Source organism: Pseudonaja textilis, chromosome Z (genome assembly GCF_049901715.1).
Source record: "Pseudonaja textilis isolate UNSWEBS1 chromosome Z, rPseTex1.2, whole genome shotgun sequence".
Lineage (NCBI taxonomy): Eukaryota > Metazoa > Chordata > Lepidosauria > Squamata > Elapidae > Pseudonaja > Pseudonaja textilis.
The window spans coordinates 127,031,464-127,044,316 of NC_142008.1; the positions used below are offsets into that span (position 1 = coordinate 127,031,464).

Sequence of the window (12,853 nt, forward strand, 5' to 3'; positions counted from 1 at the left end):
CCCATTCCAGCATTCCATTTCTGACCTCCTCTTTCCAAACTGATTCATGTCAATGACCCCCATTCTCGGTCCACTCCCTTCCTCGGTGAGTGTGAGGTTTTTCTCCTTTCGATATCTCTGACAGTGCATTAACTCCATTTGGTCTTCTGAATTATTCATCTCCGTGTGGAAGCATTTCTGGGCAGGGATCTCTTTTTAAAGAGACATTTTGTCCCTGGCACTTGGACTTCTCTTTTCCAGAAGTAATAAAACCTTTTGGAGTCTCGTCATAAAGGCATTTCTTTCTCTGCTCTTCCAAAACTCTTTTGGGTGCGATTCTGGGATTTTTCGCGAGGATTCCTTGCTCGAGCATCAATCTGGTCAGAAAGTAGATGTCCGGCTTTCTAAGTCAGCGGTGAAAGTAATTTTGAAGGCACCTTTTGGCTGGACTGAACCCAAAAAAACCTCATAAGCTTGCAAGCTCTCAAGGAAAAGACGTCGTTGCATGATAAGGCAGGCTTTGGTAGAGATATAAAAGGATTGAGACAGAGAGACAGAGAGAGAGAGAGAGAGAGGCAGTCGGATGGAGTGGGTGACAGCTGGAAGGCGGAAAGGAATGATGGAGCCCTTGAAAGAGGCCCCCCCGCCCCATTGGATCAATAGCCTAAGGGAAGCGGTGTTTGGAAACTCAGGATCTGCCTAAGATTTCAGCAAGCTGAGGAGACGTAGATAATCAAAAAGGACAGAGGACAGCTTAGACAATTGGTGCGATAGGACCGAAAGCAGAGATGAGGCAGATATACAACATTCTCACTGAAGGAGAGGTCCTAACGTTACGAGTAACAAATCGTGGGCAGACAATTCCCTTTTTTCTCCTCCTAGGAAAGAACCAGGCAGAAGATTCAATGGAGGAAACGGAGATCCCCGATGGCAGAGAATGGAGCGTTTATTCCTACCCACCCACTTCGCGTAAATTCCTGTGAAGAAGCAGCACGATTGCAGAGCGGCAAGAAGACGCAGGAATCTGCGATCCGGAAGAGGTCAGGGGATACGAGGAGATCTTGGTGCTCCAAAGATTGGGAAGCGGGCAAGAGAATGATGAAGAGTCAAGTCTCCCCCACCCACCCAAGAAGAAATAAGATGGGACCCCCTCAAGCACTGTGAGAGAAGGACGAGTCTCGTGGAAGGGTTCATCAAGGACTGTGATCCCTGAAGGTAACCACAACTAAAAATTGGAGGGGGCAAGCGGTGGGGGCTATAAGCAGCGGTACGATTCAGCCAGTTCACACCACTTCGAGAGAACCAGTTGTTAACTTTCTGAGCAGTTTGGCGAACTGGTAGTTGGAAGAACTCATTAGGGCAGAGAACCAGTTGTTAAATTATTTGAATCCCACCATTGGCCGTGAGGAAGAGGGGTCGGAAACTTCGCTCCTATGGCCCACGCTCCGCCTTCCCCGTTGACCCCCAGCAACATTCCCCGCAACTTAAGCTACATCGCCGGCTTGTATGAGAGGGCCTATTATCGCACGGCCCGTCCAAGCATCACAGAGGATTCGGGAACCGAAGGATCCGAATCCGAGTCCGAGGGCAGGCCGCGCGGCAGGACCCAGAGACGTCGCCATCTCTTCAGGGGACCCAAAAGTAGGGGAAGGCGTCGAACTCGCTCTGCCCCGGCTCAGGGTAGGATACGAGGAGCATCACGCAGCCATAGCCCGAGGACTCGCAAGCGGGTGCGCTTCGCCGACTCCTTGGGCCTGGAGCTGATCAGCGTTCGGCAATTCTGGCCCAACGACCTTCCACAGGTGCCAGAGAGGGTCCACAACCAGCTGAGGCGTGACTCTCTCAGCCACTTTGCGCCGTGTCTGCCATTCTGCCCGCCGGTAAAGGTAACAAAAGTCGATCCTGCCCGGAAGCACCTCGTGGTGGGTTTGGGTGAGCCTAAAAAAAAAGTTAGAACCATGCACTCGATTCAAAGTTTTCTTTTCCCCAGCAAAGGAAAAGAACAGGGTGTTCATGTCCTTGAGAAAAAAAAACAGGACCATTTTCTAACCAGATCTCGGAAGATCAAAAATGTCTTCCTTGCAACAGAAATAGTGCTACCTCCAGTGGCCACATGGGGGTGCTGTTGTAAGCCAGTTTTAACCAAGATACCATTTTTAGAATAGACTATTTTATTGAGAGAATAGAATAGAATAGAATAGAATAGAATAGAATAGAATAGAAGCTGGAAGGGACTCTTCTAGTCCAGCCCCCTGCTCAAACAAGTAAACCTATACCATTTCAGACAAGTGACTATCCAGTCTCTTCTTAAAAATCCCCAGTGGTGAAGTACCCATGACTTCTGGTGGCAAGCTGTTCCACTAGTTAATAGTCCTCATTGTTAAGAAGTTTCTCCTTCATTTCAGGTTGCTTCTCTCTTTGGTTAGTTTCCAACCATTGTTGGATAGACAACAAGGGTTTTAAAAGGTGAATTAATATGTGCCCTGTCTCTCCAGATCTAGAATTTGAGCCATTTTAAATTTCTGTCTAGATAAAATAATCTTACAGGGGTGCCCACGGGTCAAAAAAGTCAAGTTGGAAGTTACAGGTTAAAGCTCCGTGGAATGTTTTTTATCTTCATCGCACATAAAAAGCAGGTTAGCTTTGACCACACCAACCTGACCTTCATTCTCCATCCTTTTGACCATGCCTTCCAGATACCCATGTAAAATCTTACAGATTTAAGTTTCCTTGTGCTAATGACAACTTTCCTTAATGTAGACAAGAAAGTGTCTACAAAAATCTAGCCATCCGTGAGATGGCCAGTTTTCTGTATCGCTTTGCTCATCCCGTATTTTGCAGAACCCTGTACGGTGGCCATGCTGGAAGAGTCTACCTTAGTCCATTAGAGGGAAAACAACAAAGTTATGACCACAGGGCTATCAAATTTAAACCTGCTGAATAATGCATAATCCAGAAGTTATGGCTATGTCAGGTGCTTTATCCAAGGACAGTGGCTTCCATTACTTCTAATTAAAAATAATAACCATGCGAGTGCATTACAGCATTGAAAACCTGGCCTTGAACCGTTGCAAAAGATCTGAATGGAGAAGAAAAGCCGCAGAAAAGCATTTCTAGGAATAGGATACGCAAAGAACAATTCAGGCTACAAGGAAAAGCCATTATCGGAAACTGTGGTTAGTTCCATAGTTTCAGCTGCCAAAAGTCTGGGTTTAACAATTCAATATTTTTTTCTGCTGATTTCTTTTTAACAATGCTTTGGGCTTTTAGAGATTATTGAGCTGTGCCGGTGGGTAGGGAGCAATCCCTTAAGGTTCCTAACACCCTGGAGATGTTCCTGTATCTTCAAAGTCCAAAGAAGGAAAGTAAGAAGTGTTATCGACTGGTCTGTGTGGATGGGTATTCTATCATACGAGCTTAAAAATGTCATTTTCTCAGCTTCTTGGTCCTGAAAATCTGCCCCCAATTGAAATATGTAATTAATTTCTTCATTTCAACTAATTAGAGCTTTAGGGGAAAATTCTTGCAATCATATTCTGTCTCTCTCTCTCTCTCTCTGTCTCTCATTCCCATTTTCCCTTTTCTCTCTCTCTGCCTATTTTCTATCTCATAGCTCCCCCATCTTCCTTGGTTTTCCACCTTTCCCTCCCCTTTTCTCTCCCTTGACCTGCCTCCCTTTCTGGTCTCCTTTTTTTGGTTTGCACCATCTCTTCATCCTTTTCTCTACAAGCGCACCAGCTGAAAGGCTTGGTTGTCAGCTCAGTTTCATCCCCATTCTGCTCAAGGATTGTCTGATTCCCCTTATTCCAGCTTTCCCACTTATATCTATATTCTCTTATGGTCCCCATCATCTCATATATTTTTTTAAATTCCATTACATTTCCTTGTTTCTTCTTCTTCTTTCCTTGCGATTCCTTTTGGTTCTCCCTGTTTCTCTTATTCCCTTTCTAGACAAATTATCAAAATCTAGGATTTTGATAATTTGCTCTCTTTTGGTCCCTTTTGCTTTGTGCTTCCTTCCTTTCCCTTCAATCTCTCATATAGTACTCGTTTTCATCATTTCAGTTTGGTGCATCTATAATCCTACACGTTTTCCTTATCTTTCTGCATTGTTTTTCTTCCAATTAACCCGATTTCCATCTAATCCAGTGGTTCTTAAGATGTTTGACCCAATTACCCCAAACCTGATATCCAAAATTTTTTATTACACCTAGAATCTTCTTTTACAAGCACCTCAGCAACCACGGCCCTAAACTGGATCCCCGAGTCACAAATGAGCAATTACAAATTTGTTATGACTCCCCTTCGAAATTCAAACGAACAAAACAGAAAGCAGCCGTTTCACAATTAAATCAAACGGAAAGAAGTCTTATTAGATAACAGCATAAATCTTACTCTGTCCGGCAAACTGTTGCAATATCACCCAATGATCCAATGATACCATACCTGCCAGGTAACACGTGTAAAGCTATGATTGGTCAACATAGTGAGGCAGGTAACAAAACAACCAACAACACGTGTAAAAGCTATGATTGGTCAACATAGGTATTACCTTATATGGTCAGTATGCCTTATATGGTCAGTTTCATATATGGTCAAATATGCAAATACATAGCCTTATATGGTCAAATGTACCCAAAGGAATGTTTCCTCACACCCTAAACCCCCCACCTAAACTTGCACAATAAAAGAGAGGGGAAAAGTTTGCTCTGGGCTTCCTCCCCCAAGAACATGCCTTTGTGTCCTTGTCTTCATTGCCTCTGCGGCGAGCCCGTCTGGGCAGTCAGTCAGGCGTGGGCTACCAGCTGACTCCTCATCCCTGCAGTGGGACCAGCAACTCATCAACTGGTGGCTACCAGCTGACTCCTCATCCCGGCACTGGGACCAGCAACTCATCAACTGGTGGCTACCAGCTGACTCCTCATCGGCACTGGGACCAGCAACTCATCAACTGGTGACCCCGCGTGATGAGTTGCTGGTCCCAGTGCCGGGATGAGGAGTCAGCTGGTAGCTACCAGTTGATGAGTTGCTGGTCCCAGTGCCGGGATGAGGAGTCAGCTGGTAGCCACCAGTTGATGAGTTGCTGGTCCCACTGCAGGGATGAGGAGTCAGCTGTAGCCCACGCCTGAACTGACTGCCCAGACGGGCTTCTCTGCAGAGGCAATGAAGACAAGGACACAAAGGCATGTTCTTGGGGAGGAAGCCCAGAGCAAACTTTTCCCTCTCTTTATTGTGCAAGTTTAGGGTTTAGGGTGTGAGGAAACATTCCTTTTGGGTACATTTGACCATATAAGGCTATGTATTTGCATATTTGACCATATAAGGAAACTGACCATATAAGGCATACTGACCATATAAGGTAATACCTATGTTGACCAATCATAGCTTTACACGTGTTGTTGGTTGTTTTGTTACCTGCCTCTACTATGTTGACCAATCATAGCTTTGCACGTGTTACCTGGCAGGTATGGTATCATTGGATCATTGGGTGATATTGCAACATCTCCCTGTTTTTATTTTGTTTTTAGGGCTATTTACTCACTATCCTCACTGTTATGTCCAGTCTAGGTCCTCCCGACTCATCCTGTCATAGGTTCATGAGAATTCGTGGTTCCCCTTTGGCAGCATCTTTGGTGAACTCGTTATCAGAGTCATCGGAATCTGAGGAGAATTGCAAGAGGGCCTTTTTCTCTATTAGCGCATTAATTTGTTTTTGTTTTGAGTATAAATCTGAATCAATTTGGCCAAATTTTCTTTTAAGGATTTCTAAGAATTTACCTATCACACATGGTCCAATGGTACATGCCAACAAGAGAAGGATAAGTGGACCAGCTATAGCAGATAATAATGTTGTTAACCATGGGGAAAGGTTAAATAGTCCTTGATACCAAGTATGTTGTGAAGCTCGTTCCCTTTCTCTTAATTTTAATCTGGTGTCTAGTTCTTTCATGGAATCTAGGACAACTCCTGAGAGCTATCAGCATAGAAACAACACTCTTCTTTAAGAGCAGCACATAGTCCCCCTTGTTTCAAAAACAAGAGGTCTAGGCCTCTGCGGTTTTGTAAGACCACCTCAGATAAAGAGGTAAGAGAAGTTTGCAAGGCAAGAATGGATTTTTCGACCCTTCTAAGATCTTCATCTATGGTGGCACTTAACTGGCGAAGATGCTGATCAGAAGTAACAAGGCCAGCTATACCTGTGGCTGTCCCAGAAGCCCCCAATCCCAGCAGTACAGTTAGCATCAAAGCAGTTACTACTTCTCTTTTTGCCCTAAGGTTATATTGTCTAGGTTCTAGTAAAGAAACAAAATCTTCTGAATTATATACATCAATTTTGGGAAACAATTGTACCTGAATACAAAATGATTTTTTTGTCAATAATACATAATCATTTCAGCAAAGTCAAAATGTAATTTGGGGAAATAGGAAGAAATCATGGTGTGATTAGTTGTAGAGTTGAGTATTTGTCCATAAGCGTCCTTGATGACCCATGTGATGTTGTGTGGTTTGTGGGTGTTAAGGCTGGTGGATGTCCCATCAGTCCAGCGAAACGAACAGCCAAGCAGGAAGAAGAGGAGTGCTGTCATCTTTTTCGGATGATGGCTCCGCTGGTTGTGGGCGGTGATATGGGCGGACACACCTTGCAGGAACCCAAAGAGTTCTGTCAGGAAGCTGGACTGCTGCGTAGCCTTGACCCCAGGTGATCAATTCAGCAGGTCCTTTCCACGCAGGATCAGGTAACTGTCTATAATAGACAGGTGGTCTCGAAGTGGGAACAGGTGGTTTAGTAAAGTGTCGAGATGCAGCAGACAGGGGGGGGGGGGTGCCAGTGAGATTGAGGAAGTTAAGCGTATACAGACAAACATTTAACACATTTTGTAATACTGGGAGGCTAGGGGGGCCTTTAAGGCCATTTGACCCCATGTATGGTTGCAATGCCAATTTTAAGGTTTGATGAGCCCTTTCAACAATAGCTTGCCCCTGGCTATTGTAGGCAATCCCAAACTTGTGGATAATGGACCAGTGATAGCAGAACTCAGAGAATTGAGAGCTGATATAGGCTGGTGCATTATCTGTTTTTAGATTTTTTGGCAGTCCCAGTACTACGAAGGTCCGAATACAATGATTGATAACGTGCTTTGACGTTTCTCCCCTTTGAGGGGTGGCTATGATGAAACCTGAATAGGTGTCAATAGACACATGAAGGTATTTCCAAGGGGCAAAAGGTGAGAATTGAGTGACATCCATTTGCCATGTCTCACAAGCCTCTATGCCCCTGGGATTAATCCCTTGAGGAAGCATTTTTGCTTGCAAACTGCAGAGAAATGCCAAATTGTTTAACCAGAGCCTTTTTGTTTTGATGAAAATAACTATGACTTTCCCCTGCTAATAGAGGGGAAGGTTGAGGCATCTTAATTGTCAGTTGCTTGTGCCAGTTCATACCAGACACAAGCACCATGAGTTTTAGAGCCATCAGTTAAAACTGTGATGGCTAGGAGTGTGAGGGAGGTGAAGCCATTCGATGATGCACAGCTTCTTTGTTTTGGGGGCTGTTTGGAAGAGAATAGCTGTGGGCAAGATAGCCAAAGATAGCAGACAGTTGGGGATGATGCGATCAAGCCCTTGAGGGCATGGAATAGAGGGGAGAGGGTTGCAATAACAAGAGTGGCTACTGTAGTGTTAGCAGGCAATGAGAAAGGTCTATCACCTACTGCTGTAAGAGAGAGGCAATTAAGAGTGGATGAGTCATAAAGAAAGGGGGCAGCGACCACCCCTTCCATGATCAAAGAGGAGTTTGGGATGATAGAAGTTGAAAGCTGAAGAGAAAAAGCTGTTTGTGTGGAGCGGGCAAGTTGGGGAGATGTCAGGAGCATTGAAGCCATCGTTTGCCATTCAGAAAAGAGAATATTATGGTTGTTAGAGATATTCTCCAGCATGGCACGCACATAGGGTGACTTTAGACCATAGTTGGTGGTGGCAGATTTAAGATCTTTCATAAGATTCCATTCCATGGGGGCATACTGAGCAACTGGATTGCCTCCTGCCACTGGGGCTTGAAGGATCATGGGGAAGCAAGAAAGATCTTCTGCATTAATCTTCCCATTAGCTAAAGCTTCCTGAAAGGTGTTACGAAGCAAGGGGGGAGGGGTATTAGAGGGAAGGAGTCAGGTTTTGTAAAGGAAGATTTTGAGGCTGAAATGCTGTAGGGAGGGGAGGGGGAAGGGGGAGAGGAATGCGAGGAATGTAAGGCTTTTGTTGAAAGGGAAGAGGGAGGGGGGAGCGGGGGGGCGTTTGGAGACAAAGAGGAGATGGGTGAAGTTTCTGCTGGAAGGGCAGGGGGAATTAGACAAAGGAGCTGCTGAAAGAGCAGGGGGAATTAGGCAAAGGAGCTGCCGAAAGAGCAGTGGGGGATTTGAAGAAGGAGGGAGGGAATCTTGTTGATTCAAAGTTGAATCAGGAGAAGGATAAAAAATATCAATCGCAGCCATGAGCGCTCTCCAGGTACAGAGAATATGTGGCGCTGCCCGAGGAGGTTGATGGATCCATTTCCCAATTTTCTCCCATGTGGAGCGTTTAAGAGTGCCATCCTCGGAATAAGCTGGGCAATGTTTTTGAAGATAGAGGAGAAAAGAGATTATAGCTTTCCTTGAAAGAGGAAAGACTGTCATGCCATTAGTTCTTTGCAGAGCATTGGCCTTCCTGACTAAAAAAATGAAGTTCATCCACATGCTTGGACAGAACTTTGGAAAGTGGGGAGCCCATACTTACGAATGCGCTTTGCTGTTGCCCAGTGGGTAGTACGGGAGTCAGGGCGACGTCTCCCTAGAAAAGGAGCACGTTGTGAAGTGGAGTCACGTCGGGGTCACCAGTTGATGAGTTGCTGGTCCCAGTGCCGGGATGAGGAGTCAGCTGGTAGCCACCAGTTGATGAGTTGCTGGTCCCAGTGCCGGGATGAGGAGTCAGCTGGTAGCCACCAGTTGATGAGTTGCTGGTCCCACTGCAGGGATGAGGAGTCAGCTGGTAGCCCACGCCTGGACTGACTGCCCAGACGGGCTTCTCTCGCAGAGGCAATGAAGACAAGGACACAAAGGCATGTTCTTGGGGGAGGAAGCCCAGAGCAAACTTTCCCCTCTCTTTTATTGTGCAAGTTTAGGGTGGGGTTTAGGGTGTGTGAGGAAACATTCCTTTTGGGTACATTTGACCATATAAGGCTATGTATTTGCATATTTGACCATATAAGGAAACTGACCATATAAGGCATACTGACCATATAAGGTAATACCTATGTTGACCAATCATAGCTTTACACGTGTTGTTGGTTGTTTTGTTACCTGCCTCACTATGTTGACCAATCATAGCTTTACACGTGTTACCTGGCAGGTATGGTATCATTGGATCATTGGGTGATATTGCAACAGCAAACCAGTCCTGGCAATAAATCCTCAGCCTCAGAGGTCTTTGCTGTAACCTCCTCACTCAAATAGTCATTTGTTTCTGGGGAAATGCACCAGCCCAGCTGTGTCCTTTTATACTCATTAAGGCAACGTGCTAATTTACTGACTTGCTCTTCTCATTTGCTCCAGCTGATTTTGCCTTTTCAACCGTCTTCTATTTTTTACATTTAACCACAAATTTTCCAAGTTCTCATCTCCACTAGAAGACTCTCTCAAAACTTCCCTGTCAGCCATTCCCGGCTGTTCATCAGATAAAGAACCAGAGGAGATCAAAGGTCCTGACAATTCTAATACATCAGGTCTGTCGTCCTTTGTCACGTCCATCTCCTCATCCTGGTTTTCAGTCCAATCAGTAAGCCAGGCTGGTTCAAATTGTTCTGACGTAACCTCTTCACTTGAACTCATATCAATCACAGGAGCTGAATCCAAGCCCAGAGCCACAACACAAATTTATCCATCATCCCTCAGAATGTGCCACAGTTAGCCCTGTTTAAGAGCCACTGTTCTAATCTTTAAGACAGCGCTGTGATTGCATGCTTATGGCTGCCATTTTGAGTTTTTTTTTTAAACTTTCCACGGCACTCCCCCCACCCCCGCTTCTTATATTGCAACAAAGCTACAATTTCTCAATTTATTAATAATCCTTGCGGAATGGTGCAGTGGCATAGAAGTGGAGCTCTCGCCTCACAATCATGGAGGTGTTGTGAGTTCAATTCTAGGTAGAGGCAGATATTTATCTCTCTGGGCACCGTGAGAACATATCTGCTGAACAAAACTCCACCTTGGCAACAGGAAGGGCATCCGGCCATTAAAACCCTGCTAGCTCCATTCAGTTGGCCAGATTCCACCCCGCAAGGGATTATGGGGTTGTTAAAATAAGATTATTAATCCTTGCTCTCCCATCGTTTACATCCTCAGGAATCTTGGAATCTGCAGACTCGGCTGCTGGAGCCAATGTTCCCAGATCCTCTGAGCATGCCTGATTTTCTGTCCCGTCTTCTGGCTCAGTGCGTGCTTTTGGAGGGCGTCCGGGCCGAGGGATCCTGTGTTTCTGGCACCATCCGTGTGCTCAACCTGGCCTATGAGAAAAGGGTCTCCGTGCGATACACCTGGGACTTTTGGGCTACCGAGCACGAAGCTCGTGCCTCCTACGCCGCCCCTGCAGGGCGGGACCAGGACCATGCTGACCGCTTTGCCTTCCGTCTGCCTCTGCTAGTCCCACTCTCCGCAGGGGCGGTGCTCGAGTTTGCCCTCTGCTACCTGGTGGGGGGAAAGGAATTCTGGGACAACAACCAGGGACGTAACTACTCTCTGCGGCCTCCTCCTTGCGTAGCCGAGGAAGATGAATTCCCCAGCCCCATTCAAGATTGCTGTGAAACTGGCTGGATACACTTTCTGTAGGCAAAGCTCTGTCCCCAGAAGAAAAGACGGAAAGGCTTGTTGAACCTTAAGTTTGATAGGAAAAGTAGAAGATCAAGGTTGAAACCTAGAGGTACACAGGCATTTGGGCACACCCACCCACAAACACACCAGAATTGACTCGGACAATTGGATTTGCTTCCTGTTCCCCAGTAGGCTTATCACTAAAACAAAATCCACTGCTTGTAGCTTTTGCGATCCCCAACAGAGCATTCACACAACCCCTGACATTGGGCCATCGCTCCGCAAGGAGGACCATTCTTTGTTTAGACTTGCTTGCAATCGAAATCCAGTGTCCATGTTGAGTGGGGAAGTCACTGAATGGAGGTGCCCTCCAAAGCAGATGTGAGCAGAGATGTCCACGAGAAAAGGATTTAAAAAAACCCTCAACATATTAGCCACAATGTCATCAAAGCTAAGTTCTACTCTCCCCTCCTATAAACTAAGCTTGGTACCTTGGAGGTTTTGGAGAGAAAGGGATCGGAGTAAAAGAGAATAAGAGTAGAGCAACAAAGATGATTGGGGACTGGAAGCTAAAACATATGAAGAATGTTGCAGGAATTGGGTATGTCTAGTTTAATGAAAAGAAGGACTGGGGTGACATGATAGAAGTCTTCCAATATTTGAGGGTCTGTCACAGAGAAGACGAAGTCAACCTATTCTCCAAAGCCCTGAAGGCAGGAGAAGAAGCAACGGATGGAAACTCATCAAGGACAGAAGCAACCTAGAACTAGACAGAAATTTCCTGATAGTGAATACAATAAACCAGTAGAACAGCTTGCTTTCAGAAGTTGTGGGTGCTCCGTCACTGGAGGTTGTTTAAGAAGAGATTGGACAGCCATTTGTTGGAAATGGTGTAGGGTTTCCTGCTAGAGCATGGGGTTGGACTAGAAGACCTCCAAGGCCCCTTCCAACGCTGCTATTCTGTTCTGTTCTGTATGGTTCTCTTCTGTTGAAATGCCCATCTTGTACCTTGTACACTGGGGGAAAAACACATCTGCATGTACGTGGATGAAGATCAGAGATTGTCTTCGATTTCCTGTTTTCCTTACTTTGGGGAAAACATTCTGGATCTCCGTTCCAAGGGACTCATTTGCACGTGCTGTTTCTTCGTTTTTCTGCATGAATGAATGTATTAACACTTCTCTTTGCAATCCTATTTTACTTCTATGCTGGCTGGTTAAAGAGAAAAAAAAAAATCATCCTTGTTATTCCTGATGAGGTGTTTCTTATTATTTTCATCTATGCGTCATGGACCCTGATCCATCTAATGTTTTTTTAAACCCACCAAAAACCCCAGAAAAGTTATTTTAGAAATGGCAGGCCATCTTTTAGCATAAGCTGCAGATCAGTGCCTTTATGGGGCGGGACACGGGACACCCTAACATTTCAATTACTTCTATGGTTGATGGGTTTCTAAATTGTTTTCTAGCACAAAACTAAAAGAACTCAACAATGTCTGAATGACACTCACACAATAGCGGATAGCGGTACAAGAACTTTGAGCAATTGAGTTTCCAGAATTCTCAGCAATAGCAGAAGTGAGGACCTATGTTCCCGTTATGATTGTGGACTTCAACTCCCAGAATTCCTGTGCCCAATCATGATCATGAAAGGGTCATAATTTCCCACACCTGGGCTAGAGGATTCTGGGAAAATCCCAAGTGCCATTTCTGGAATAAGTAGTTTGATCCAATGGGCCTGGGAAGAACCTTAATAATTACAGATTTTGTAACACTTTCTCCAGATCAGTGTCTCTGAAACTCAGTAATTTTAAGATGTGTGGACTTCAGTTCCCAGAATTCCTCAGCCAGCAGCAGACTGAGGAATTCTGTGAGTTGAAGTCCACACATCTTAAAGTTGCGGAAATTGAGAAATGCTGTTCCAGATTCTATTGCATTTTATCTCTGAGCTGACCTGCTTTGCTCTATATAACTTAAAAAGTTAGGTGTAAGATGGGGGTCCTTTCCTAGGGGGGCACTGTTGGGAATTCTAGGGCA

General features: G+C 45.3%; 1 protein-coding gene across 1 annotated transcript; it reads left to right on the forward strand.

Moving 5' to 3' along the window:
• Nucleotides 1-539: 539 nt before the first annotated feature.
• PPP1R3E (protein phosphatase 1 regulatory subunit 3E) lies at nt 540-12,071 on the forward strand. Its single transcript, XM_026719494.2, has 2 exons — nt 540-1,865; nt 10,353-12,071. Exons 1-2 carry the CDS (start codon nt 1,413-1,415, stop codon nt 10,833-10,835), a joined length of 936 nt encoding a protein of 311 aa, XP_026575279.1. The 5' UTR covers nt 540-1,412; the 3' UTR covers nt 10,836-12,071.
• The last annotated feature ends 782 nt before the right edge of the window (nt 12,072-12,853 follow it).

What these genes read in the sequence shown, in the direction of transcription:
- PPP1R3E (XM_026719494.2), top strand. Translation starts at nt 1,413, where the DNA reads ATGGCCCACGCTCCGCCTTCCCCGTTGACCCCCAGCAACATTCCCCGC. An exon ending in CATTCTGCCCGCCGGTAAAG is followed by an intron (nt 1,866 to 10,352) that starts GTAACAAAAGTC and finishes TTACATCCTCAG; the next exon opens with GAATCTTGGAATCTGCAGAC.